Consider the following 24659-nt stretch of genomic DNA (forward strand, 5'->3'; position numbering starts at 1 on the left):
CCACTGCCCCCAAAAAACACTAATATGTAATAGATATATTTTTCTCACCCAATGGGGCAACATGCAAGAGAATTTGTAGATTAAATACACAGGTTAGTTTTGCTTGTGTATTTCTGAATTTTGAATATTTTCGTTTTAAAGTTGCTGTTTTTAACCTTGGTTTCAAAATTCTGGTTTTCTAATATTTGATATTTTTATAGTATTTTCAAATAGCCATTCTTAAGATATTTCCTATAGATAAAAATTAAAATAATATGGAGTCTTGGGTTAAAAATACAGTTTTGTGTTTTAATGTACTTAAAGACTTTTAATGTTTTTTTGTTTTAAAGGTATTTCTTGTTCTTGTACAAGGAACCAGTTTGATTCAGCGACTTATGTCTGTTGCTTATACGTATGATAATCTGGCTCCTAGGTATGAAACTTTTAACATAACTTATGTATGTATTTAAAGTAAGAACACAGTGTCTTAAAACTTAATTTTGAAAAAATACTTAACAGAAAAATTATGAGAGCGTTTCACTGAATTCTCATACTTTTTGTCTAGATTTGCATATTATTAACATTTTGTCAATTTTTATCACATAATCATGAGCGTATATTTGTGTCTGTGCAAACACATTTATTTACATATTGTCTTGAATCTTTGAGAGTAAGTTTCAGACATTATGACCATTTACCCATAAATTTGATGTGTATCTCTTAAGACCGAGGATATTTTCTTAAGTAAAATATTCAAATTTAGAAAATCTAACATTGATATAATACTGTTATCTAAACAATCAGTTGCTATTCATCTTGTCTCAGTATTCTTTATAACAATTCTTTTCCTGGTCCAGGATCATGTACTGTATTTAGTTGTCATATTTATTCCATTTCCTTTAATTAGAGGTACTTTCTTAGCCTTTCTTTGATGCTGTTGACATTTCTGAGTCACACAGGCCAATTCTTTTATAAAATACCTTTCAGTTTATGTTTCCTGATTATTCCTCATGAATAGATTCAGAGTATGCCTTTCAGCAGGAATACTCAATAAATAATGTGTCTTTCCCAATACAATCTGGTGATGAACGTTTGTCCATTATTAGTGATATTGATTTTGATCAGTTAATCTGGTTTCCTGTAGGTTTCTCTACAATAAGGTTTCTGAGTTTTCCTTAGTAATTAAAAGTAAACCCTAGGAATATATTTTGCAATTGCTTTAATTTCTTTGTAATAAAATTTTCATTCATTGATTTTTAGAATTCAGTGATGATTCTTGCCTGAATTAAATATTAGTATGTTTACAAACTCTAGTGATTTTCTAATTCTTACCATTCCTTTTATGTTTATTAGTCTACATCTTATTGTGAGGAAGAGCTTTCTCGTTTATTTAGTATCAATTTTTTAAAATTGATCATGTTGTAATTAGTTACTAGTAGTATTCACTTTGCTAAAACTATACTTGAGTTGGCTTCTTCAGGCTCGTTTATGTGTCCTTTTGCATACCTCATTATTTGGCATGGAGGGGAGGAATCTTTTTTCCTGTTACTGCAGGATCTTCCAGGTTTGTAGTTTTCCTTGGTCCTAGAATCAGTCATTTCCTTAAGAAGTTCTAGTTCCTTTTGGTGGGGAACCTACAAAATATGGGTGTTTGGTATTCTCATTGCTTCTAGTGTTTCCTTGCTTCTAGGCCCTCGATTAACAAAAGTACAGTACAGAAGTTACCATTAAATTATAGTAATGAATATATGTGATATAATCATTGCTAATACATGGGGAGCTGGCTTTATGCCTTAAATAATTACATAAAGTATATTAAAGTGTGTAAAGTTAATTTCCAAGTATTCCGTAGGTGTTATGTTGGACTAAAGTTTGCCGTTGTGCTGAAATGATTTATAAAGCTAATGTAAACACCTTTGAAAGTGCTTAATCCTATTTATGGTTAATAGCTAATTAACTGTTTAGATGCTTTTTAAAGTCACCTTCATAGGCAGTGGTCGCATATAAATAACATGATTACTTTTTTTCTAACGTACTTTTCTTTAGTGTCTGTCTCACTTGAATTCACATTCATTACTTGATTAATATCTGTGTTACCCCACTAGGCTCCAAATTCTATACGAACTATAACTGATTTTGCTAACCATTGTATTTTTAATGCCAGGCATCTTATCTGACATTAAAGCTTATTAATGAATAACATGGGGAAATGAAGAACGTGCCTTTGATTTGTATGATAAAATACATTTTACACCCCAACCACCAATTACTGTCCAGCTAAATAATTCTTAATTCTTCCTCCTCGTCCTCTTAACACGCGTTCTACCTTTTTATCCCACACACTACAATATATTGAGTTAAGGCAATTCAGTGCTGACATTAGTCTGCTTTTTGTTCACCTCGTTAACCTCAAACAATGAAAAATAAATGTGCAGATTTGATATCTGTTGCTGCTCTTCAAGCTGGTTCACTCTGTGGCAATTCTTGTTTTTCATTCCACCAGTTCCATTCTTACAGACCTCATTACAGTCTTTGTGAGCTCCCCTACCCCATCTCTATGTTTTCTCAGCTCCTGTTTCTGCATTGTTATTTTTTCATAAGCTCTCATCTTCAGTTTATATGGTGCAAGGAAGTTTATCAATTACAACAGCTAGACAGAACTTTTTGTCTACGTTATCAAAAATCTTCTAATGCTACAGATTTAAAAGATAGATGGGTAGGTTGCTATGGTAAAGTTAAATATATTATACCAATATGATAAAAATTAAAATGTAGTATGGCCAAATACTTGACTTAAAAATTTTGACTTCTTAGCACCTTTTACTTCAATAATTTTGGTGAGCCTTTTTGATATTTTGAAAGGTATTTTGTGAATTATGACGAAGTGGGGATGGTAAAGATTGGCTCTTTTTTTTTTAACAGCTTATTTGTAAGGCAAATAAGCCATATTTAATCATTTTGTTTAAATGAAAAATTTTAATATTTAGATTTCTTTAAATTGAGATAATAACATTTTCCATCGAAGTTACTAAAAATATGGAGAAAAATGGAGCTGAAATCCTATAGAATTAAACTAATCAGTTTTCTCTACTTTTTAATAATTTACTTTTAACCATTTTTGATAGAAAGTGGCATTAACAGTGCGAAAGTGTTAAACAGAAACTTTCATGGCTAAAAGCTTTTCTGAAAGAAAGGGTTTATTGGGCCAAATGCTAGCCAGAAAAGGACCACGTCCTAGTGGGGGCAATAAATCTAAATCACCAGCAGCAGGGCTAGATGGAGTAGGCAACATTGACAGCTGTTCTGGAGTTAACAGGCTCCTTTATACATTGTTTTGTGAAGAAAGATGTAAGTTGTTTTGAAAGAATTTACATTGGCTACAGATAATGGGGCGGTGGTGGTAAAAGGTGAAGTGGAGGCAGTTCTAGGATAGGTGCATAGTCTCTGAGGAAGAAATATTTACTACTTTTGATTGGTTGTGGGAAACTGTCCTGAAAGTTCATGCATAAGCAAGATGAGGCGGCTTCTGGTGGTTGCTGTAGAAGTTTCAAAGCTCCAGCATACATTCAGGAATGTGAGCAGTCTGTTGTTAGTTGCCCCACAGCTATTAACTGGTTAAATACCTTTGTCTCTTTCTTTCATTCTTTGGCCCTCTATATATAAGTTAGCACATCTTAGAATTTTTGTCCTGTCAAAGGAAAGGCATTTTATGTTAGTTAATATATGGTTATTTTTTAAGGAGTCTCGGGTTTTGACTCTGAACTGTTAGAACCTTTCTCTTTGTAATACATGTCTTTAGTAACTAAATCATGAGCAGTTTTTGAGGGTTCATTTATTGGATTCACTCAAATTTTATTAAATCTGAACATTCATTTGGTGTTTGCTATAATAAAATTTTACCAGTGATTTTAAAAATAAAAGATAAAGACTATAGCGAAGAAAAGTAACTTTCTTAAAATCCAATCTTTTGGAGAGAGAGTTGTATATACCTTAAAGAATATGTGGTAATAAATAGAGTTTTTTTTAATTCATTGCTGAATTTAATTAGTGGTTGTTTTGTGTTTTTACTTTACAGAGTATTGAAAGCTCAGTCCGATCACAGGTCTAGACATGAAGGTGAGGGTTCAACAAAATTAATTTTTAATAATAAATACTTGGATAACTATATTTATAATATCTTTAATAATGATAGTGTTTTCTTTATAGCACAAGCCCTGACAGCTGTATTTTTTTTCTAATTTTTCTTTAGTTTCACATTATTCAATGTGGCTCTTGGTGAGTTGGGCTCATTGCTGTTCTTTAGTGAAATCTAGCCTTGCAGATAGTGATCATTTACAAGATTGGCTAAAGAAATTGACTCTCCTTATTCCTGAGGTAAGATAAACATTAAGATTAGTACTGTTGCTCTTTATTTTTATATTACTAGCATTGATAATAAAAACATTAAAAAGTATATAGTTCTTAAAGAACTATATAGTTATATATGGAAACAAATGGACATGGTTCCATAAGAATATCACATTATCTGCGCTTATTTAATCCTTTAAGATCTAGAGTGTTTTGAACTATGTTTGAACTATGTACACTTGAGTGTGAACATTAAATATTCTGTGGCATTCATATTTGTCTTTTTCTGAAATATTTGTTTACAGAGTGATTCTTTTGCTTTTGGGTTTTTTAAATTGCTTTTTCCGGTTTGTGGTTCTTGAGTGTTTATTTTGGTAATTTATGTTTTAGAGAAGTTTCTTTTGCTTTTTCTATTGGAGTATATCCTTAGATGCAAGAGAGACTAAAAATAAGTCAAATATATTTTCTTTTGATTTCATTATTGACACTGAGGTCAATATAATTTTCACTAGCCGTATCTTGATATTACTTCATATTGCTAAATGAAATAGTAGAAACACACTCTCAGTAATCACTTAGCCACAACAATCACATCTTTGAAAGACAGCACTGTCTAAAACTGTAGCTCTTAATTGAATGCTTATGTGTTCTTGTTCTGGCTCTGTCCAAGATAACCATTGTGACATTTGGGCAAGTCCTTTAGAATCTGTAAAATGTTCTAGTTTAACTACTTTCTAAATATCTTCTAGTTATGAAAATATTTTATTCTGTTACTTAACCTTGTAAATAAGTTGTGAATATACTCTACATAATCCCTTTTATATTTGTTGTGTTTATTTGTTGGTTTTATTTTACAGCCATATTTGAGATTTCTAAAATACGTTTTTACATATTACTGTATACTTTGGAGTACTTTATTCAAATCATATATTATTTACATGCATGAGTATGTGAATACTTTGCTAAAGAAGCCACTTAACATATTATTTCTGCCAACATAGTAACCTTAATATATTAACTTTTTAGTACTAACTAAGACTGTCTTTGGAACTTGCTTTTTCATTTAGACTGCAGTCCGTCATGAGTCTTGCAATGGTCTTTATAAGTTATCTCTGTCAGGGCTGGATGGAGGAGACTCAATCAATCGTTCTTTTCTGCTGTTGGCTGCCTCAACATTGTTGAAATTTCTTCCTGATGCTCAAGCACTCAAACCTGTCAGGGTAAGATTTTACTGTGTTCAGGAGCAGTTTCTGTTTTTTCAATTTCCTTTGTCCCAGGTTTATCACTGTGTTATATCCTTGCAGTAATTTTGAGTACTTGGTTACCATATATAATTTTTACAGAGAGAATAATAGTTATATAGTTCTTAAAATGACCGCAATGTGACACGTGTCCATGTTATACCTGGAAATGGAATCTATGCGCTTTGATTTTAGCTCTGTGGGATCTCTTATGGATACTCTGTTTGGAAATAACATTTGTTCTTACTTGGTTCTGGGCCTTGTGTTAATAAGTTGAAAGACAGAAACATAAATGTTGCTTTCTTCTCAGTCACACAGGGTTTTTTTTATTCTTATGATATTCTGAATTTTCAGTTTCTTTCCTTGCTCCAGTGTATATAATACTAGCCTTATAAAAGACTTCTACCACATGATAAATCCAGAGTCCATTAATAAGTAAATTTTACTAATCCCAGAAATATGATACATTGTAGGATTTACATTTTTCTCCTCTATAATATTCTATCATCGACTACTTAAGAAATATAATGAGTTCATTTTTTAATTTCAAAACTGATAGGCCATTGCATGTGTTTAGATTTATATATACTCATGTTCCATAGGTTCTTTTGTTCCCACATTTTCAATGAATTCTTAATTTGTATCACATTATTTAGCATATGTTATTCATGTATGTTCCAAGTACGTTATAATTAATTTGAGAGTAATGTTTTTCTGAGAGTTCTCATATTATTCACTTATGTACCTATTCTGTTTTATAAAAACTAGTTCTATTTATTTTTTTGTTAATATATGAATACTGTTTAGTTTGCATTGGGATTTAATTTTTTTCATAAAGCCCGTAGTTTCTTAAATATACTGTAATATAAGTTATTTCCCTTTTTAAAATGTTTTCACAAAGTTAAAATTTTTTTTTATAGATAGATGATTATGAAGAGGAACCAATGTTAAAACCTGGATGTAAAGAGTATTTTTGGTTGTTGTGCAAATTAGTTGACAACATACATATAAAGGACGCTAGTCAGGTATGTTCAGGAAATACATTAACTAGTTAACAGAGTTGAATTTTGCACGTGTGTTTTCTTAACTTTATAGATCCTTATTAAAAGCATTTTTATCAGTCTATGAGTTAACAATGTCATAAGTTTTCCACTGTATTTATTTATGCCTTTCTATTCTGCTTTTCTTCTTTTTACTTTGCTCTTTGTTGTAATGTCTTCATCTGATACCTGTAAGTAGTTTCCTGTCTCTTCCAAATAAGATTTGTGGATGTAAAATCTTATTTGGAACATGAAATTTAGACTTTAAATTTAAATGCAACTTTCTATAATAGCATATGGATTTGGAGTTCTGAATGTAAATAAAATTGTAGTTCAAAAATAACTCATTTTAAGCTAAAATACTATCAGTTTGCTGATATATTAATTATATTAGAGTAAAATATTTTCATCCAAAGAAGTGTTTAAAACAAGTTTTTCAAAGACACACTTGCCATATAAATGCTTATATTTTCTCCTTTATAAATTTAGTAAGCACAAATGCATCTATCTGACCTCAGAAAAAAATGAGAAACACTTAAAGAAAATATATATAAATATTTAGTAAATATTGTCTCATTTTTTTATATAGTTCAAAGTGTGTGTATACTTTACATTTAAAATATCCTGTAGTGTTTGAACTTTCTATTTTTAAGAAACAGCTTACATGTGATGAATTCTTAAAGTTTTCTACTTTTCATTTGAAGAATTATAAATATTGAATGTTTTAACTTTTTTACTCATAAAGTATGCCAGATAAACATTAATTTTTTTAAATCTAGGGTTGCCCATTTAAAATAGGAATCTAATATTTCTTGCTTGCCAAAGTTACTTTCCTTCATAGAGATCTGAGTTTCTTTGAGAATCCTCTTAAGTTCTATTTTATAAAATCTGAAAAAAATTTTTGTGTGTACAGTGAAATTATTTAACTGTACATTTAAGTTTATTTTTAAAGCCTAATTTAAAGGTGCTATTAAAAACAAACCTTAGTGGGTGAATTGTACAGTATGTGATTACATCTGAATAAAATTATTAAAACTAAAACAATAAACCTTAGAGTCTTCTCAGTAAATTTCTGTACCATAATTTATTACTATTTCATTGTATCTTTTTTAAAGGACTATCAGTGATGTATTTACATCTATAATTTTATTAATTGACCATGATAAGTAAAGAGTTATTTGTTATTTAATAGGTATATTAATGAATTTAGGAGAACTGAATTCTTGTTACTGACAAGGAAAGGGTTTTTTATTGTTGTTGTTTTAATAATCTCTGAACTACTAAACATAAAAATTTATATTTGAATTTTGTATTTTCTCTTTGTATTAAGACAACGCTCCTTGACTTAGATGCTTTGGCACGACATTTGGCTGACTGTATTCGAAGGTAAAATTTGATGTGAGATTGACAATTATGTTGTTGAGAAAAGATAAAGGGTGTAACTGTGTGAACTATCTTGTTTTCTTGTATTCTTTTGTGTAGCAGAGAGATCCTTGATCATCAAGATGGTAATATAGAAGATGATGGGCTTACAGGACTCCTAAGGCTCGCAACAAGTGTTATTAAACACAAACCACCCTTTAAATTTTCAAGGGAAGGACAGGTAGGCATTAAGACATCTAGTGTCTATATGAAATTTGATTGGAATTTTTGTTTATGGATATGTGAAATTTTCTTAAACATGCAAACAAAAAGTTTGCTAGAACTTTATTGGTGGTAGGAAAAGTGAACTTTGAATAAAATGAACCTTGAAATATAAGTCTTAGCTTGTTTTTAGAATGCAGAAACAAGTTTTAATTCCTATGATTGGAGAGAGGCAAACTCTGATAATACAGTTTGGTAGGGTCGACTATTTTGAATTAATAATTTACACAACGGAATTAATAAGTAGTCATATAGAGTACCTGTCTTATTTCATATTTAAAGGCCAAATTGACAAAATCTATTATTGAATGTTTGATACACTTAATGACTCTATACCAACACATGTCTAATTACTCTTTAGATTAAATTATTCACTTTTCCATTGGCACTTTTGCCGTTGCCTGCATTGACAGGAAGATTGTCCTGGGCATAGACTAAGGATTCCTGAGATAGGCTAAGGTGACAGTCTTATCTGTCTTAAATCCATGCTACTTCCCCTATTTCACAAAGCCCCCTGTGCTAGTTCTAAGTCCTTTTTTAAGTTTTCCATTACACTTACTGGGAATAATTTGATTGAGTAATAGCCTTGCTTATTAAGTTATAAACCAATATATAACTTTTATTCTAAAATATAAATATATTAGTTGTTTTTTTTTGATAACATATCATTATAAAGTAAAGAATCATTGTAAATAAGGAAAAAAAATTTAGCTAGTGCAAAGAGAAGATTCCTATACATAGTTTGATTTCTCCTGATGCTTTGGTGATGGCCTTCCAGGACTTTCTGTGACTGTTAAAGACACAAATATATCATTTATATTATGTAAATACCAGTATGTGATCTGCTTTCTTCATTTAAAAAAAATGAATACATTAAAAAAAATTTTTTTTAATTGAAATACATAAGAGAGAAATAATCTTTCTTGGCATGTTTCTCGTAAAAGAACATTGCAGGAACACATTTGCATACCTGTTATATACTCATATAAATTCTTAAATTTGATTCATTTTAAACAAAGTACATCACTTTACAATAGGCTATACAGAATAAAATCAGCAAAAGAAGAGCATAGGACCAAGTCTGGTAGATCCCACGTACATGCTTCTAAGTGTCCTGTTCCAATGGCGTTGCACACGACATACTTAATTCTCCCAGCAATGAATGTTACAACGCATGTGGTGTTGTCCACCAGGGAAGCTCTCGAGCCTAGGTGTCCAGGGTTTTTATTGGGGTGAGTCATATAGGCACATAGTATCTGCATAACTAACCACAGTCACTGAAATTTCAGATTCCCAGGTTGAAAGCAGTTATTCAGCATAAACCAAATACAAACAGGTAGTGAGCCACTTTTATCACTTGGGGAAAGTTTTATATCAGAGGAGGGAACTGTTTACCATTCAGGTTTCCAGATAACAGCCAAGGCCAGCTTGACAATCCAGCATTTCTAAATGGATAGCAGTCTCAGTCTTAAGTATATTACCTCTTTTCTTGACACTACTCCAGGAAGTTTTTTATCCCAGAACGATGTACCATAGTAGTATTGGAGAGGCGTGAGGGAGGTAATTGGTCCTTTGGTACTTTACCAAAGAAGGTTAAGAAAGAACAAGTGGGAAAGGTGACCCTTTCTCAGGGAGATCAAATTTAGGAAAAAGTACATCTGGATTGTACTTTACATGGTAAACTTTGCACCTCAGTTCGAACTTCACTGGTATAGAAATTAAAGACTTGGTGTCTAAATCCTGACTCGGGCACCTGCCAACTCTGTGACTTCAGAGAGCCTTTGAATATTATCTGGCACCTAAAAGTTCTAATGAGTAATTTGCTGCTTTTGCTGCTATTGTCACTATTATTTTTATTAGAGTGAAATGGAAAACTTAAATAAATGCACAGGCAGTCAAGATAGGGAGTAATGAGTCCTTAACAAAAACTTTTGGTCAGTTAATGGAGTGTAAAATAAAAGCATTGTAGATGGGAATCTGTAAGAATGAACTGATTTAGGTATCAAGAGGGAGGGAAGGTAAGAGTGATAGTGATCTCCACCCATTCTCTTTTCTCTAAAAGAAATGATCGTTGGGAAGACTTTCGGACGATAGTATATGATGCCACTTTAAGTTTTTAAAGTCTTTTAGTAAATTGTAGATTGTCATATAACCTAGTTTATGTAATGTACTTGGTCTTTTTCTTTTTTCCAGGAATTCTTAAGAGATATCTTCAATCTCCTGTTTTTGTTGCCTAGTTTAAAGGATAGACAGCAGCCAAAGTGCAAATCACATTCTTCAAGAGCTGCTGCTTATGATTTGTTAGTAGAGATGGTAAAGGGATCTGTTGAGAACTACAGGCTAATACACAACTGGGTTATGGCACAACACATGCAGTGTAAGTATTCTTTTCCTTTAATCTTTCGTATACAGAAATGACATTTTTAGAGGGCATGATTTAATAAAAGAATTTGCTGTTCACACACTTTAACATTGTAAATTGTTGTTGCTAGGATGTTACAGAAGTTAAAAAGTAAAAATTTTTTAAAAATACAGTTGTGACAGTCCTTTGAATTTTTAGGAAATGAATTAGTTTTACTATGTGTTCTTACTAATTTTAAAAATTACTGTGTATAATATTTTATATATATTAACTAAATATGTAATGGAGGTAAGTAGCGTCTATTAATAAAAACAGAATACATTATGTTTAATAGTTTGTTGGTGGGGGGTGCATCTTTTCCTCCCTCTTTTTTCAGCAGCTCATGCACCTTATAAATGGGACTACTGGCCTCACGAGGATGTCCGTGCTGAGTGTAGATTTGTCGGCCTGACTAACCTTGGAGCTACATGTTACTTGGCTTCCACTATTCAGCAACTTTATATGATACCTGAGGCAAGACAGGCTGTCTTCACTGCTAAGGTACAGTTTCCTCACTTTAAAAGTTAAAACTAAAAGTCAAATTTTGTTGATAAATCTTGACTTTTTTTCAGTTTACTAAACTATTATGAGAAAGTAATATGTGAATTAAAAAAGAAAATTTGATTACGTAACTAGCTAACTCATGTTTTAATTATTTTTACATTTCAGTAGATTACTACTAACATTGTAGTATAACTTATTTCTCAAAGGAAAGCATAGTTGTGGAATATACATACTGAATGTATACAGTGACATGGTATTGTCAGTAAAAATAAATACAAATTTTAATTATATAGAAAATAAGCAAAGCACAAAGCAAAATAGGAAAATAGTACCAAGATCATTAAACTTGTTTCTTTAATATTTATCCCAAAGTAAATTTGATTGCAGGCCTAGTTGTTTGGATAAGCTCTGCTTTGTTATTTTCGTTATTTGTTCTTTCTAGTTTTCATTCTTTTTTACCGTGGACTATTTTCAGTTTGTCGCTTAGCACTGCTTTTAAAATTTCTTGGAAAACTTTCTTTATGCTTGCACTTGAGTTTTTGTTTTCCTCCATCATGTCATCTTGATGTCCTGGCTCCCCACCACCCCCAACAAAGTATTGCAATTCTTTATATATCTCTATTCAATTCTTAATATGTTTAAGTTAATGCTTTAAGGCTTCCAGTTTATAGTATACTCAATGAGTTTGCTTTTTGGCTTCAGTTACATTGATGTTTTTAAGTTTATCATCTGAGACATTATGTTTAGAAATAGTTGAATAATTGATTTCATTTAGCATATGGAAATTTTGTGACTAAATTTGCTGGTCCTAGCTGCATAAATTTGTAGAACAAGTTATTATCAAAGAAGCATGTTTTCAGTAATTTTCTTTTTAGCTAATGATTTAGCCATACTTGTTTTTCTCATTGTCATATTAATGACCACCTTTTAATCATTAGCATTGTCAGGAATTAGTATATATTAACAGAAAGAACAATCAGATCTGCTAATTGTAAGTCTCATAAATGGTATTTTTGGTTAAGAACTAAATTTAGATTTGTCTCTGCATCAAAAATACAGAATAGAATTTGACTTGACTTTGGAAAGTACTCTAGTTAATGGGCACTTGATTATTAAATGAAAATGTTAGTTATTTTTATTCCCTTTTCTGATGTTCACAGAAAGCTTATAGAAAGCTACATATATTTTAATTGTGGTAAAATGTACACAACATAAAGTTTACCATATTAGCCATTTATTTATAAGTATACAGTTCTGTGGTATTAAATACATTCACATTGCAATCATCACCTCCATCAGTCTCCAGAATTTTTTTACTATTCCCAGCTGAAACTCTGTACCCATTAAATATTTAACTCCCCATTCTCACTTCTCCTAAACCCCTTGCAACCACTATTCTACTTCCTGTCTCTATAACTTTGACTATTCTGGGTACCTCCTATAAGTCAAATCATAACAACATTTAGTCCTTTGGTAACTGGCTTATTTCACCTAGTACAGTGTCTTTAAGGTTCATCCATGTTGTAATATGTTTTAGAATTTCCTTCCTTTTTAAGGCTAAATAATATTTCACTGTATGTATATACCACATTTTGTTTATCCATTTGTCAGGGGACACTTTTGGTTTGCTTACTCCTTTGGCTATTATGAATAGTGCTGCTATGAACATGAGTGTACAAATACACATTCAAGTCCTTGCTTTCATATCTTGTGTATATGTGCAAAATTGTAATTGCTGGATCATATAGTAATTCTGTATTTAGTTTTTTTGAGGAATCACCATGCCATTTTCCAATGTAGCTGTGCCATTTTACATTCCTATTAGTAGTGCAGAAGGATCCCAAATTCTTCACATCCTTGCCAACATTTGTCATTTTATGTTTTGTTGGTAATAGTCATCCTAATGGGTGTGAACATGTATTCTTTTAAGTAGTAAATACATACATATATGTAGGATATAGATTTATTTAGAAATTGCACATTTAATAAAATATCCTTGGTCTGACTTGATTTTAAAAAATTCAGTCACTTCTGTTCTATAGCCAACTAATACTTTATTCTCCAATAATGAAAATATAAATCCAGGTCTTCATTCCTGAACACTTTTGTATTCCAGATTATTAACAATTTGCATGTATTAGATATTTATATAGTGGAAAATGTCAGTTTATGTGACTATTCTCATAATTTCATGGAATATTAGACCTACTATATGCCAGGAATATACTGTAATTATTTTTGCCAATTTGATTACTTTTAATTCTTATTGCCTTAATATCATATGCTTTTATGATAGCTATATGTTGAACAGATCTCAATTTCAGTGTCCTTATCTTGTGTCCACAGTTGAATATATGCTCTTAAATAACAGCCGTATTACTTGCACTCAACACAAATAAGTAATGTATGCTTTTGGCATATAGGAAGCTTATTCCATGAGACTATCAGAGCTTCTTCAAAATTATGACAGGTAGTAAGATAATATTTCAGAGATTTATTTTAATATTTAAATGGGATATGGTATATCTAATAACTATCTAGCATGAATGTGGAACTCTCCTATAAGGCTGGTGTTCATTACTAAATATCTAGTGAATGAGTCTAGCCAGATTCCTGAATCTCAGTTAATGATATTTGAAATATTTAGAGGATTTTCAAAGCTCTTGGCCAGTATTACTCTGCAATGTTAAGGATCTCCTCTTGTTCTAGAAAAAAATAAAGGTATGTGACTTGATGAAGGCAAGATATCATTTTTTTAATGTGTGAATTTATTGTAGAAAACAGCTTAGTTGCACACCTAAAATGTTTTTTGTTTTTACAAAATCACCAACTTTTAAATCAGCATTGCACCAAAGAGTGTTGATCTGGGAAGCAATTTTTTAAAGATCTTTTTATTCACCTTTGTTACATAGTAGTAATGGCAGTATTTATATAATGAACAAAATGCTCCAATTTTTAAAATGCTAGAATTGCTAAAGAAAGAATATACCATATCTATGCTTTTTCTACACATAGCAGTAAGAATGAAAAAAAATAGTGTTAAATACATTGTAATACTTTCTTGGAATGTCTAATTTACTGCCATCAGTATCTTTTAATGAAAAGTTTTCTTTTGACTTCCAGTATTCAGAAGATATGAAGCACAAGACCACTCTTCTGGAGCTTCAAAAAATGTTTACATATTTAATGGTATGTTTGAGAATTGTGTACAGAAAACTATTTAGAATATACCATTTTGACAAAGCTGAAAACATTAAATGGAGTTCATTTGTATTGGCTTTGTCCTGAATGGTTACTCTTAATTGATCAGTTACTGGTATTTTTTGTTACAATAACTTCTAACAGCTATCAATCTACATCCTGTTATTTGTCCTTTGAAGAATCTCTTGTATCTGATCCTTTTCCTGTCACAGGGTCACCCTCCTTAGGGTTAGAGTTTTCTGACTGATTTCTCTTTGTCTTTCTTAATCCCCACTCCCAAAACTATAAAAATAATCCATTTTTTAAAATAGCAAATATTACTTCCCTGTTCTTTAAACTCTTCAGTGGTTCTTTATTATGAATAGACTAGTATTCAGATTCATTAACATTGTACCTATTCTCTGTGATATTTGCTCCCTCCCTTCAGCTTCCTCCCCATATTCAGCCTCACCTTATAGTAACTATAAGCCTTTTGAAGCCCATCACCCTGTTGCTTCATCACTTGTGCAGTTATTTATACCACTTCTTCCTGTAGCGCTTTTCTCTCAGCACTCTTTTCCTTTGTCATCCTTCAAGAATCAAGATGGTTTTCACCTCTTAAGAGACTAAAGATTCCGTAGTGTCTTCAAGTCACCATAAATAAATCTATCATGGTTACCATTTGTATTTGACAGTTACTTGTCTCACCTGTTAGAATCTTGGGGACAGAGATTATATCACATTACTGTATTTTTTTTAGCTTCTCATTCTTAATAAGGATGCAGTAAGTGAGATTTTAAACAAAATAGTCATTCCTTCATTCTACTTTTAATCTCCATTTTACAGAGTTGAAACTTCATCTGAACTGACAAAACAGAAAACTGTAGGAAAACATATTCAGCCTGCAAAGATTTTATATTTTATGCTTCACAATACTAATCCATGTTCTTTGAATCTCAAAATTCTCCCTAGAAATTCCTAGATTTAAAAAACACAAGTTTTTAAATTTAAGATAATATGAGCATCTTTGGCACCAAGACTATTAAACTGAAAAATGCGTGAATATCAAACAAAAATGAGGGAAAAAAGGCATTTAAACCTTGGTAGATTTATTACCTGTTTTGGTGTTTATTCATGAAACTTGCGATAATTTACTTATTTTTATTTAAGACTTAGATTTGTTTGATTGTTTTTTATTCCTTTTTTCCATACTCACCCCCACTTTTCCTTTACAGGAGAGTGAATGCAAAGCATATAATCCTAGGCCCTTCTGTAAAACATATACCATGGATAAGCAGCCTCTGAATACTGGCGAGCAGAAAGATATGACAGAGTTTTTTACTGATCTGATTACCAAAATTGAAGAAATGTCTCCAGAACTGGTTAGTACCAGAATACTGAAGTTTCTTTGAAATTTGTACAGATTCTCTCAACTTTACTGACTTTTGTTTGTAATTTTTTTATAGAAAAATACTGTCAAAAGTTTGTTTGGAGGTGTAATTACAAACAATGTTGTATCCTTGGTAAGTATTCTACCTGTTCTTTGCTTTTTGGAAATCTTAATATATATTTTAGTTTATTCTGATTAATTAACCAATTTTTGACTGTTGGTTGGCCAGGATTGTGAACACGTTAGTCAGACTGCTGAAGAGTTTTACACTGTGAGATGCCAAGTGGCTGATATGAAGAATATTTATGTGAGTGATATATATTTTTAGACTTTTTTCCTGCTTTTAACTATTTGTATATAGCAGATTTGTTTGTCATCTATTTTCTTCATTCTTTACTTCTCAAATAAGAATTAAAGGTAGACCACAAAGCTAATTTTTCCTGATCAAAATTTAAATACTTTGCTTTTGAAAATTTTAGTAAGAGTCATAGAGCATTTTGTCAATAGGAGGGGAAAACTGATTTTTTACTGAAATTAAAATTTTACTTTTTAAAAAAAATTTGTTTTCCTCTATGCATTCTATCTTAATTGTAATTAGTGATTTTTTTTTATTTTTGCATGCTGTAAACAATAATATAAAACTTAAATGTGGCTTTCTACACAGGAATCTCTCGATGAAGTTACTATTAAAGATACTTTAGAAGGTGACAACATGTATACTTGTTCTCATTGTGGGAAGAAAGTACGAGCTGAAAAAAGGTATGTTTTTGAAATGCAGCTTTTATCATTTGATAAATTATCAAATGGACGTAAAACACAAACCTATATAAATTAATATTAAACTTTTATGAACATTATCTGATTAAGGTTGAGGTTGCCTGCTTGGAGCTTATATTCATTCAGTAACTTTTCCCTCAATTATTGAAGTATACTTTCAAACACTCAAAATTTTTTCAAATTTTTTGTCTCTAATCATATATTTAGCAAGGCTTGTCTGATAGCTTAGCTCTCTGCTCTGTACTCAGTGGAGCATAATAGTCTATTCATGAACTGAAAGCATCCTTCTCTAAATTTGTAAAGTGAGAGATTTTTTTCTTATGAGCCAGCCATAAGGTGGCCAGTTTAGGACAGAGTAGTTGGGTAAAGATATTTCAGTTCTACAAGTGAATATTGAATGACAAATAGAAATTAGATAGAAAGAGTATCTTATTAAGTTAGTTCCTAGGAACGAAAGCAGAGAAATAGAAATGACCTTATATGGGTAAGAAGTTCAGGATTAATCTAGCCTGCTTCATTCAGGTAGAGGATTTGCAGTGACTAGTAAAACAAGATTGGTAATGTACAGTGTCATCAAATGATTTAACATCTAGATTTTGGAATTATCTGCATCATCAATTGAAGCCATCAGAACATCCACCTGAGAAAGAACATAACTGATGCGAAGAATAGAGACAAGCCAGCCTAAAAGTACAGAGGAAAAAGTGACGGAATCAAAGCTAGGAAAGAAAGAAAATCAGGATAGGGTAGTAACCCAGAAATTGAGGAAGAAAATCTCAAGAAGAAGATATTTAATTGACGATATAGTTTGCAGAGATGGAGAAAAATGACAGCTGAGTAAAAGCATTGGGTTTTCCAAAAGTAGTTTAGTTGGATGTTTTGTCAAGTTGTAGCAATAGAAGCAGAATTGTCAGGGTACATGGCATCAAGTATAGATCATTCATTTTAGAAGTTTGACCAAAAAACAGCAGGTAAGATAGTCTCTAGAAAGAACTGTGGGATCAAACAGAGTAATTCTCTAGATGAAATAGATCGGAGGATCTATTTCATCAGAATGAAAAGCCATTGCTTCAAATTGCTTAATAGAAGATTTCTCCACGTAAATATGCATTTGAAAGGAATGGTATTCTTTTTCTCAGTCTCTAAAATGAAGTCATTTGCAAAACAGAAAGGTGGTAGGTGGACATAATTGAAAGTATAACTGTGCTGGCAGTTACAGGGAGAAGACAAACTCATCTGACAAGAGTTGGGTTAGGAGTAGGAATTAAAGACTTGAAACATTCCCTTCTTTTAGCTAATGTGAGAGTGGTGGGTGGGTGTGAGTGTGGGTGTGGGTGTGGGTGTGTGTGTGTGTGTGTGTGTGTGTTCGTTTGTTCTAATCTCCCAAGCAAAGTGTTATTCAGTCTTTTGTATTCTTACCATCCTTTCAGATGTCTGTAATAACAGTAAATGTTTAACAAAAGTGGGCTGAGGATCATATACTGTTCTATGTTAAAACCTCTGGTTTTCTCAGCTATTGATTCTTTCCTGAATAATTTTATCTACCACCATAATATTAATCTCCGTTGATATGCTAATGATTCCCAAATTATCTTACGTAAGTCAAAATATTGTGCTGTGCTTTTCCAGCTGTTTTACTTGTGTTTTTCATAGATTCAGTAGGTTTATAACATAAATTCTCATCACTTCAGATGTGTTTGTCTTTTCATCCTATGACTTAATCAGTGGTCCCACTGTACACCACAAATCTTTTGGTGAGTTTTAGCTTTCAGGAGAAAGTTCATACTCACATTACACACAGGCCCTTCATCATTTGACTCCTTTATACTTCTGTAACCTCATCATTTATTTGTCAGTCTCTCAAATAATCAATAATGATGAGTTTTTTAGACTTACTTCCTGTTTGTGCCATCCTTCCCATCTTCTTTATTTCCCTAAATTCCTTTATTTTAACCTCTTGCTTTAAACAAATTCTCCTTTAAACTCTAGATAGTGAAGTATTATTTCCTGAAATTCTTATTTGTTATAAATTCAAGATTTTATATATATTTTGTTTAAACCGAAATTTTGGTTTTTTAAACTTGAACTAGCAGTATGTCTGCTGTAAGATTTTGGTAACCAGTTAACCTGTTGCTGTTGTTGTAATATCAGGCAACACTTTTTTTTTTTTTTTTTTTAATTTTGGGCTCAGATCAAGTGTAGAAACCTGCATAGTTATAAAGGTCAGTAGTAAAACCTTTTTATCATTGCTCAGAACTAGTTAACCTTTCATGTGCACATATCCATCACCCCACCCCCAGTTGCATTCAGCCATTATTAGCAAGTCTTCAGTTATCCACTGTTACCTTTATAAACAAACACACACACACACACACTCAGATATAAGTCCTTATTGTTGTAAATTACTTGATATTTTTGCATCTCAGAACTACAGAGATCCTGCATCACATAGATTAGAAGGACTTCTAATGCTCAGATTTGGCAACACTTCTAATGCTTCAGGGCAACACTTATTGAATAATACGTTCTAAGCAGCGTTCTAGAAGTTGTAGAGAGTATGCACTTTTAACTCAATTTTACAAATCAGGCATTAAGCTCAAAGATGTTAATTAACTTGTGTAGGGTCATACATCATCTAGTAAATGATACAGCCAGACTTTGCAGTTCTAGTTCAAAAAAAAAAAAATACTTCAATCCCTGTTATTTAAGGTAGAAAAGAAAACTCTGAACCATAGACTTCTTGCCTTTGAAGTACAATGTGATTCCTTTAATGCTTCCATACGGTATCTTTAGATATCTTCATGATGGTGTTTAATATAGTCTACTTTGTAATTTTTTGTTTATTTTTCTTATTTAGACATAAGAAAGCCCTTTCAGAAGGCAAAAAGTCATGTAAGAGGGCTGGATATATGTACATATGTGTGTATGTATGTGTGTTCCCCTCTTACATGATTGAAGTACTTTTAAAAGACAATTTTAAACAAAAGATATTTTTTCCTTTTTCTTTCTGTCTTTCAGGGCATGTTTTAAGAAATTGCCTCGCATTCTGAGTTTCAATACTATGAGGTATACATTTAATATGGTCACGATGATGAAAGAAAAAGTGAACACACACTTTTCCTTCCCATTACGTTTGGATATGACACCCTATACAGAAGATTTTCTTATGGGAAAGAGTGACAGGAAAGAAGGTAATTTTCCATCTCTTTCTCTTGCCTAGATTTATCGTAAGTCTCCATAACAAGATAGTCATAAAGTTGTAATTAGCTATACATTTAACAAAATTAAATTGAATCTTAGAAGAATATTTTTAAAGACAATATGGCACAATCAGTTAATTACCACATATTTAATATCTACTAGGACAGAGGTATTGGGGACATGGTATTAAAGAAGATAATTCCTGCCCTTGTACAGCTTAAGTCTAGTGAGCAAGTATTATATCGAACCAGAAATCAGGAACATGATACATTGTCAAATAAGACAGTGACTCTATCACAGATCTAGGGGAATTGGGGAGAGCTTTCATGAGAAGGTGACATTTAAGCAGAGCTTGAGTAAGAGCTAGATTGATAGGAATGGCTAGGCTCATTGTGTTGGGGCAGGTGATGAGATGGGCAAAAGCAGTGGCCAGATCATTTTGTTCGTAGACTGTGTTAATTTTTATCTTTATTCAGTGTGAAACCATTGGAAGATTTTAAGCAGGGAATTGAGATGGGAACCAGGTGGGATCCGGAAAAGGTTACTCTGACTACAGTGATTGAAATGAATTAGCGGATGATGAAAGGGGTGTGGAGAGGCTATTCTGGTAAACCACAGAGATGGCAGCGTAGATGAGAAAGCGTACCAGTAAGGTTGCGGGGAAGTATATGAAGATAAGGTTAACAGGACTCGACTGAATTAATAAATAAATCCAACAAAGTTATTGAACACCCATTTACTATTCTTACGGTAATGGGAATATAGTGACAACAAAGAACAAGGTCTCTGCCCCTATGAGGCTTATATTTTAGTCATTCTTTTGCTAGAGAGAGGAGGAAAGTCAAGAATGACTAGATTTCTAGCTGGAACAGCTAGATGAGTAGAGTGGTCACTGTATCAAGAAGATCTCAAGAAAGAAAATGTGTTCAGTAGTATTGAATGCTAAAAAAGAACAGTTCCAGGAGTGCATGATGGAAAATAATCAAACATGTAGAAGATCTTTGGTTATCTTTATCAGAGTAATGTAACTTGGTTGTTGCAATAGGAAGGCAGATTGCAATGAGTTAAAGATGGCACTTGGTTCATAAGTAGTTACTTCCAAGTTGTTATTACTTCCTTAAGACTGGTGATTTTTCAAAATTCTGTGTGTATGCACCTCAAAGACCACAGAGATGAGGAATGGAAATAGATGAGAGAAGAAAGCAGAACAGGCCCAGCTGTTGCCTTTTTCCTTTTTCTTTAGCTAGACAAGTTCCTAAAATTTACATAACGAGAGTCCTGGCAATGTTTTCTTTGTATGAAAAGTTCTGCTGATGTAAATTTTTAAGGTTTGAAGAAGCCACTATAAAGTTTAGGAAAGAGAATAGTATTTTGACCTTTATACTCCATTGCCTGGCATTTAATGAGTGAATAAATGTTTTACACTCAGTAAATGGGAGATGAGAGGTGTGAACAATGAGCATATAGGGTAGTCTTTCAAGTGGAGAACTTACTCTTTCTTTGAAGAGATGAGAGAAGATGGTGGCTAGCTATGAAGGAATATGGAGTTACGGCAGGAAATTAAATTAGGATTTGAGTATGTTTAGAATTTGCAAGAAATGAGCCAGTAAAGATGACAAGTTTGAAAATACAGGTGAAGTTAATAAGGGGGCATTATTTATATACATCTGACTTTAGAACTCCTTTCATACCTTTTGTAAAATTATGGTAAGACCGCTCAGGAAACTGCTTCATTGTATTTTTCATCATGCTTCATCTATGGGTGAAAGTGGCAGAAATTTATGCCAAGATGAAGGAATTTGTTAGGCCACAAGCGATGCATTCACTCAGACCCTAGTACATTCAAACTCCTTGGCCACTGCTCTGACCGTCAGCCATTTTTCCCTCTCCACCTAATTGTCACTTTACTTTTCAATTTACACTGTGCACTCATATTAATCAAATTTGCTCTCACTTATTTGCTTCTGATAATATAGTCATCCCTCGGTATTCTCAAGGAATTGGTTCTAGGGCCCTCCACAGATACCAAAGTCCTTGGATGCTTAAGACATAGAACAGTTCATGTAGTCGTCCTGTCATATCCGCAGATTCCCAACCACAGAGTTCCAACCATGGATCCAAAATACTGTTTTCCATCTGCCTTTTATTGAATTCACAGATGTGAAACCTGCAGATACAGAGGGCCAACTGTACTTTTTCCTTTCTGCGTGATGCTGGGAATACAGATTGTAAATTATATGTCGTCTTCAAACTTATTACACTATTCTGTAGTTTTTTCTTTAGTGTCTTTAATACCTTTCAAATTTTAAGTCTTTATAGGTGGAAAGTATATCTTTGATTTCTGTCTACATAAATCTCTTAATAGAGTGTTTTCTATTAACTGATAGGATGCATGCTGTCAGTATAGTACTCTATTTTCCTTAATATGAGACTAAAAAACATAAATATGTTAATGACCTTTCAGATCTTGTATTTGCCTCCTAATAAAGGTAATATAGAATGCTTCGTTCAGATTTATCTATTTCAAAAGAAACAGCCAGATCAAACAAAAGGAATATAGTTTATATATTGTATTGATATTGTCCATAGTTATGCACTAACATGGGGATTGTTTTTCCAGTGATTTGTATAAATGTTCTTTAAAATTGTAGGCTTTGGATCATGAATAACTAGCAAGTAGAGTTATTTTGTGTCTATTTTATTATATAATGTATCTGTGCCTATTTATGTACATTAAGTGTATAAAGTGATTCTAAAATGTCACTAATTTTCAAAATTATTGAACTATTTTATGTAAATCATTTCAGGTTTTAAGGAAGTCAGTGATCATTCAAAAGACACAGAGAGCTATGAGTATGACTTGATAGGAGTGACTGTTCACACAGGAACAGCAGATGGTGGGCACTATTATAGCTTCATCAGAGATATAGTCAATCCACATGCTTATAAAAACAATAAATGGTGAGTTTTAAATATTCTTGGGATTTTAAAAAAACTTTTCTGTTTTTAAAGTATTTATGTTTTCATGATAGTTTTCAGATCTGTTTTCTGATTTTAGTTTTCTAAAAACTTTCTATAAAGTTAGGAAAGGGGTTAGACAACATTTTTAAATGAAAACAACTTTCAAAAGATAATATGAATCACTTGTTCTTAAACTTTATGGATCTCCAGACTATTTTGAGAATTTGGTAGATGCTTTCCTGAGAAAAACACAACACACACAGTTTTGCATACAACTTTATATTCATAGACAATATTGAACCTTCCGAATCTTAGCTATGTTCACTCATTCAAGAGCTATTGTTTACTGAATGCCTTCTTATAGGGTGGCCACGAAGTCCTTATATATTCTAGTTAGAAGTTAGAAGTTAGCCCACATGCTCTACTCTCTCTCTTCACCTTTTCCCCTTTGACACACACATTTTTTAAATTATGGTTGGAAGTCATTAAATCAGTCCTTAATAACTCTTTTTTGGTCTTTAGATGTTGTTAAGAGTCTCATGTATAGAGACTGTATCTGTGCTGTGTTGGGGATACTGTTTTGAACATTTACATTGGTTAATTGATCTGTGGTTAGCAGAATAGTTTTATTCAACTATTTCTCACTCTTTAAGCCATCAGGTCCATGATGACTTTTACTTTTTTTTATCTATTTGAATATATTTCCGTAATTATATTTTGAATCATTTTTTATCATAAATTTTTAATGGCATCTTTATCTTTGGAGGATGTCTCATCTCTTAATCTTTTCTGTCCAATAACTTTACATGTTAATATTTATACAAATTTTATATATGTATTTTTTTTTGTGAACTCTTGTTACTTCTAGGTTATAATGGATCAATCAAATTTTAGGGTAGTCGTGACTGTTGTAAAATTATATTTCTAATTTCTAGTGGAATAGAGTTGTCAGAACAAGAGCTTAATTAGAATTTACTTAATAATAGTTTGATCAACATTTATATCAATATGTAATCTAAGTATTTTTTAAATAGGCATATAGAGATAGTACACATATACTTGATCAACATTATATGCTCTGTTTTAGGTATCTTTTTAATGATGCTGAGGTAAAACCTTTTGATTCTGCTCAACTTGCCTCTGAATGTTTTGGTGGAGAGATGACAGTAAGTTTTATTTAGAAATTAAAAACAAAATGGTTTGCGACTTTCAAAATGCTTTGCAGAGTCATAAAATCCCATCACAGAATCACTTAACTTTCTTTTAATCACTAGGATTAAATCTAAAATTTATTCAGCTGGTATTTATTGGAAGTTTAGTTATGTTTGGAGTATATACTAGAGACTGGGAAATATTTAATTACTATTTCTGCCTTCAACTGCTTAAGAAGGTTAAGACTTAAAATTGAAGAATTAAATAATAATATAGGAATTGAATTACATTGCCATGAGCCTTTTTGATTGAGTAAGGTGTTTTCTTGAATGTTTTGGGATTAGAGTCAAAAGAAATTACTGTTTATTGACTTAAACGAAAAATTTTTGACAAGGAAGTTAGCTTGAGCTAACTTAAAGAATTGCTTTTCTTGCCTTTTATAAAGTAGCAGCCACCTGGTGACAGAGTGGAAAAAGAATATCTTACTTGTTAATTAGCAATAAGGCATAAGAAAAGATAATTAGGTTGGGTAGTAGTATAATAATTTCACTCTTCATAGGCAGTTTATCCTACTACCAATTTTCTGAAAACTGATTTAAAATAACCCTGTTGATTCTCACAAGTATTAGTCGTTTCCATTTCAAAGATAAGCCCAGATAAACCTATTTTTTGCTTTAAGAGATGTGTTTATTGTAAAATAACTTCACATTCTGGATTTTAATGAAGCACTTTTTTATTGCTTTTTGGTGCTCTTATGTACGATTCTGAATAGAAAAAGAGAAGTAGGACTATTTTGTTAATACTTGAGGATGAGTACAAGGAAGTAAATAATGAGTTAAACA

The 24659-nt window shown here is 31.9% G+C and overlaps 1 protein-coding gene and 2 non-coding genes across 12 annotated transcripts in view; 1 reads left to right on the forward strand and 2 right to left on the reverse strand.

The window, feature by feature from the left end:
• USP34 (ubiquitin specific peptidase 34) overlaps positions 1-24659 on the forward strand; it is a 210222-nt gene that overhangs the window by 143620 nt on the left and 41943 nt on the right. For 8 of the 10 annotated variants that reach the window (XM_039887053.1, XM_039887052.1, XM_039887050.1 and 5 more), the window contains 17 exons: positions 330-412; positions 4055-4095; positions 4229-4353; positions 5394-5546; positions 6488-6592; positions 7938-7993; positions 8090-8210; positions 10445-10628; positions 10990-11153; positions 14280-14345; positions 15572-15718; positions 15803-15859; positions 15956-16033; positions 16391-16485; positions 19522-19694; positions 22512-22665; positions 23753-23831. In XM_039887053.1, coding sequence (XP_039742987.1) covers positions 330-412; positions 4055-4095; positions 4229-4353; positions 5394-5546; positions 6488-6592; positions 7938-7993; positions 8090-8210; positions 10445-10628; positions 10990-11153; positions 14280-14345; positions 15572-15718; positions 15803-15859; positions 15956-16033; positions 16391-16485; positions 19522-19694; positions 22512-22665; positions 23753-23831 — 1881 coding nt within the window. The remainder of the gene's footprint in view (positions 1-329; positions 413-4054; positions 4096-4228; positions 4354-5393; positions 5547-6487; positions 6593-7937; positions 7994-8089; positions 8211-10444; positions 10629-10989; positions 11154-14279; positions 14346-15571; positions 15719-15802; positions 15860-15955; positions 16034-16390; positions 16486-19521; positions 19695-22511; positions 22666-23752; positions 23832-24659) is intronic. The other 2 variants (XM_039887055.1, XM_039887051.1) reach the window with 1 other exon arrangement.
• On the reverse strand, positions 18686-18755 carry LOC120622204 (small nucleolar RNA U2-30). The gene has a single exon (XR_005658454.1). It is a non-coding gene; the product is annotated as a small nucleolar RNA U2-30 (small nucleolar RNA).
• Positions 18924-19003, reverse strand: LOC120622205 (small nucleolar RNA U2-19). Its single transcript, XR_005658455.1, has one exon. It is a non-coding gene; the product is annotated as a small nucleolar RNA U2-19 (small nucleolar RNA).

This window comes from Pteropus medius, unplaced genomic scaffold (assembly GCF_902729225.1).
Source record: "Pteropus medius unplaced genomic scaffold, Ma_sr-lr_union100, whole genome shotgun sequence".
Lineage (NCBI taxonomy): Eukaryota > Metazoa > Chordata > Mammalia > Chiroptera > Pteropodidae > Pteropus > Pteropus medius.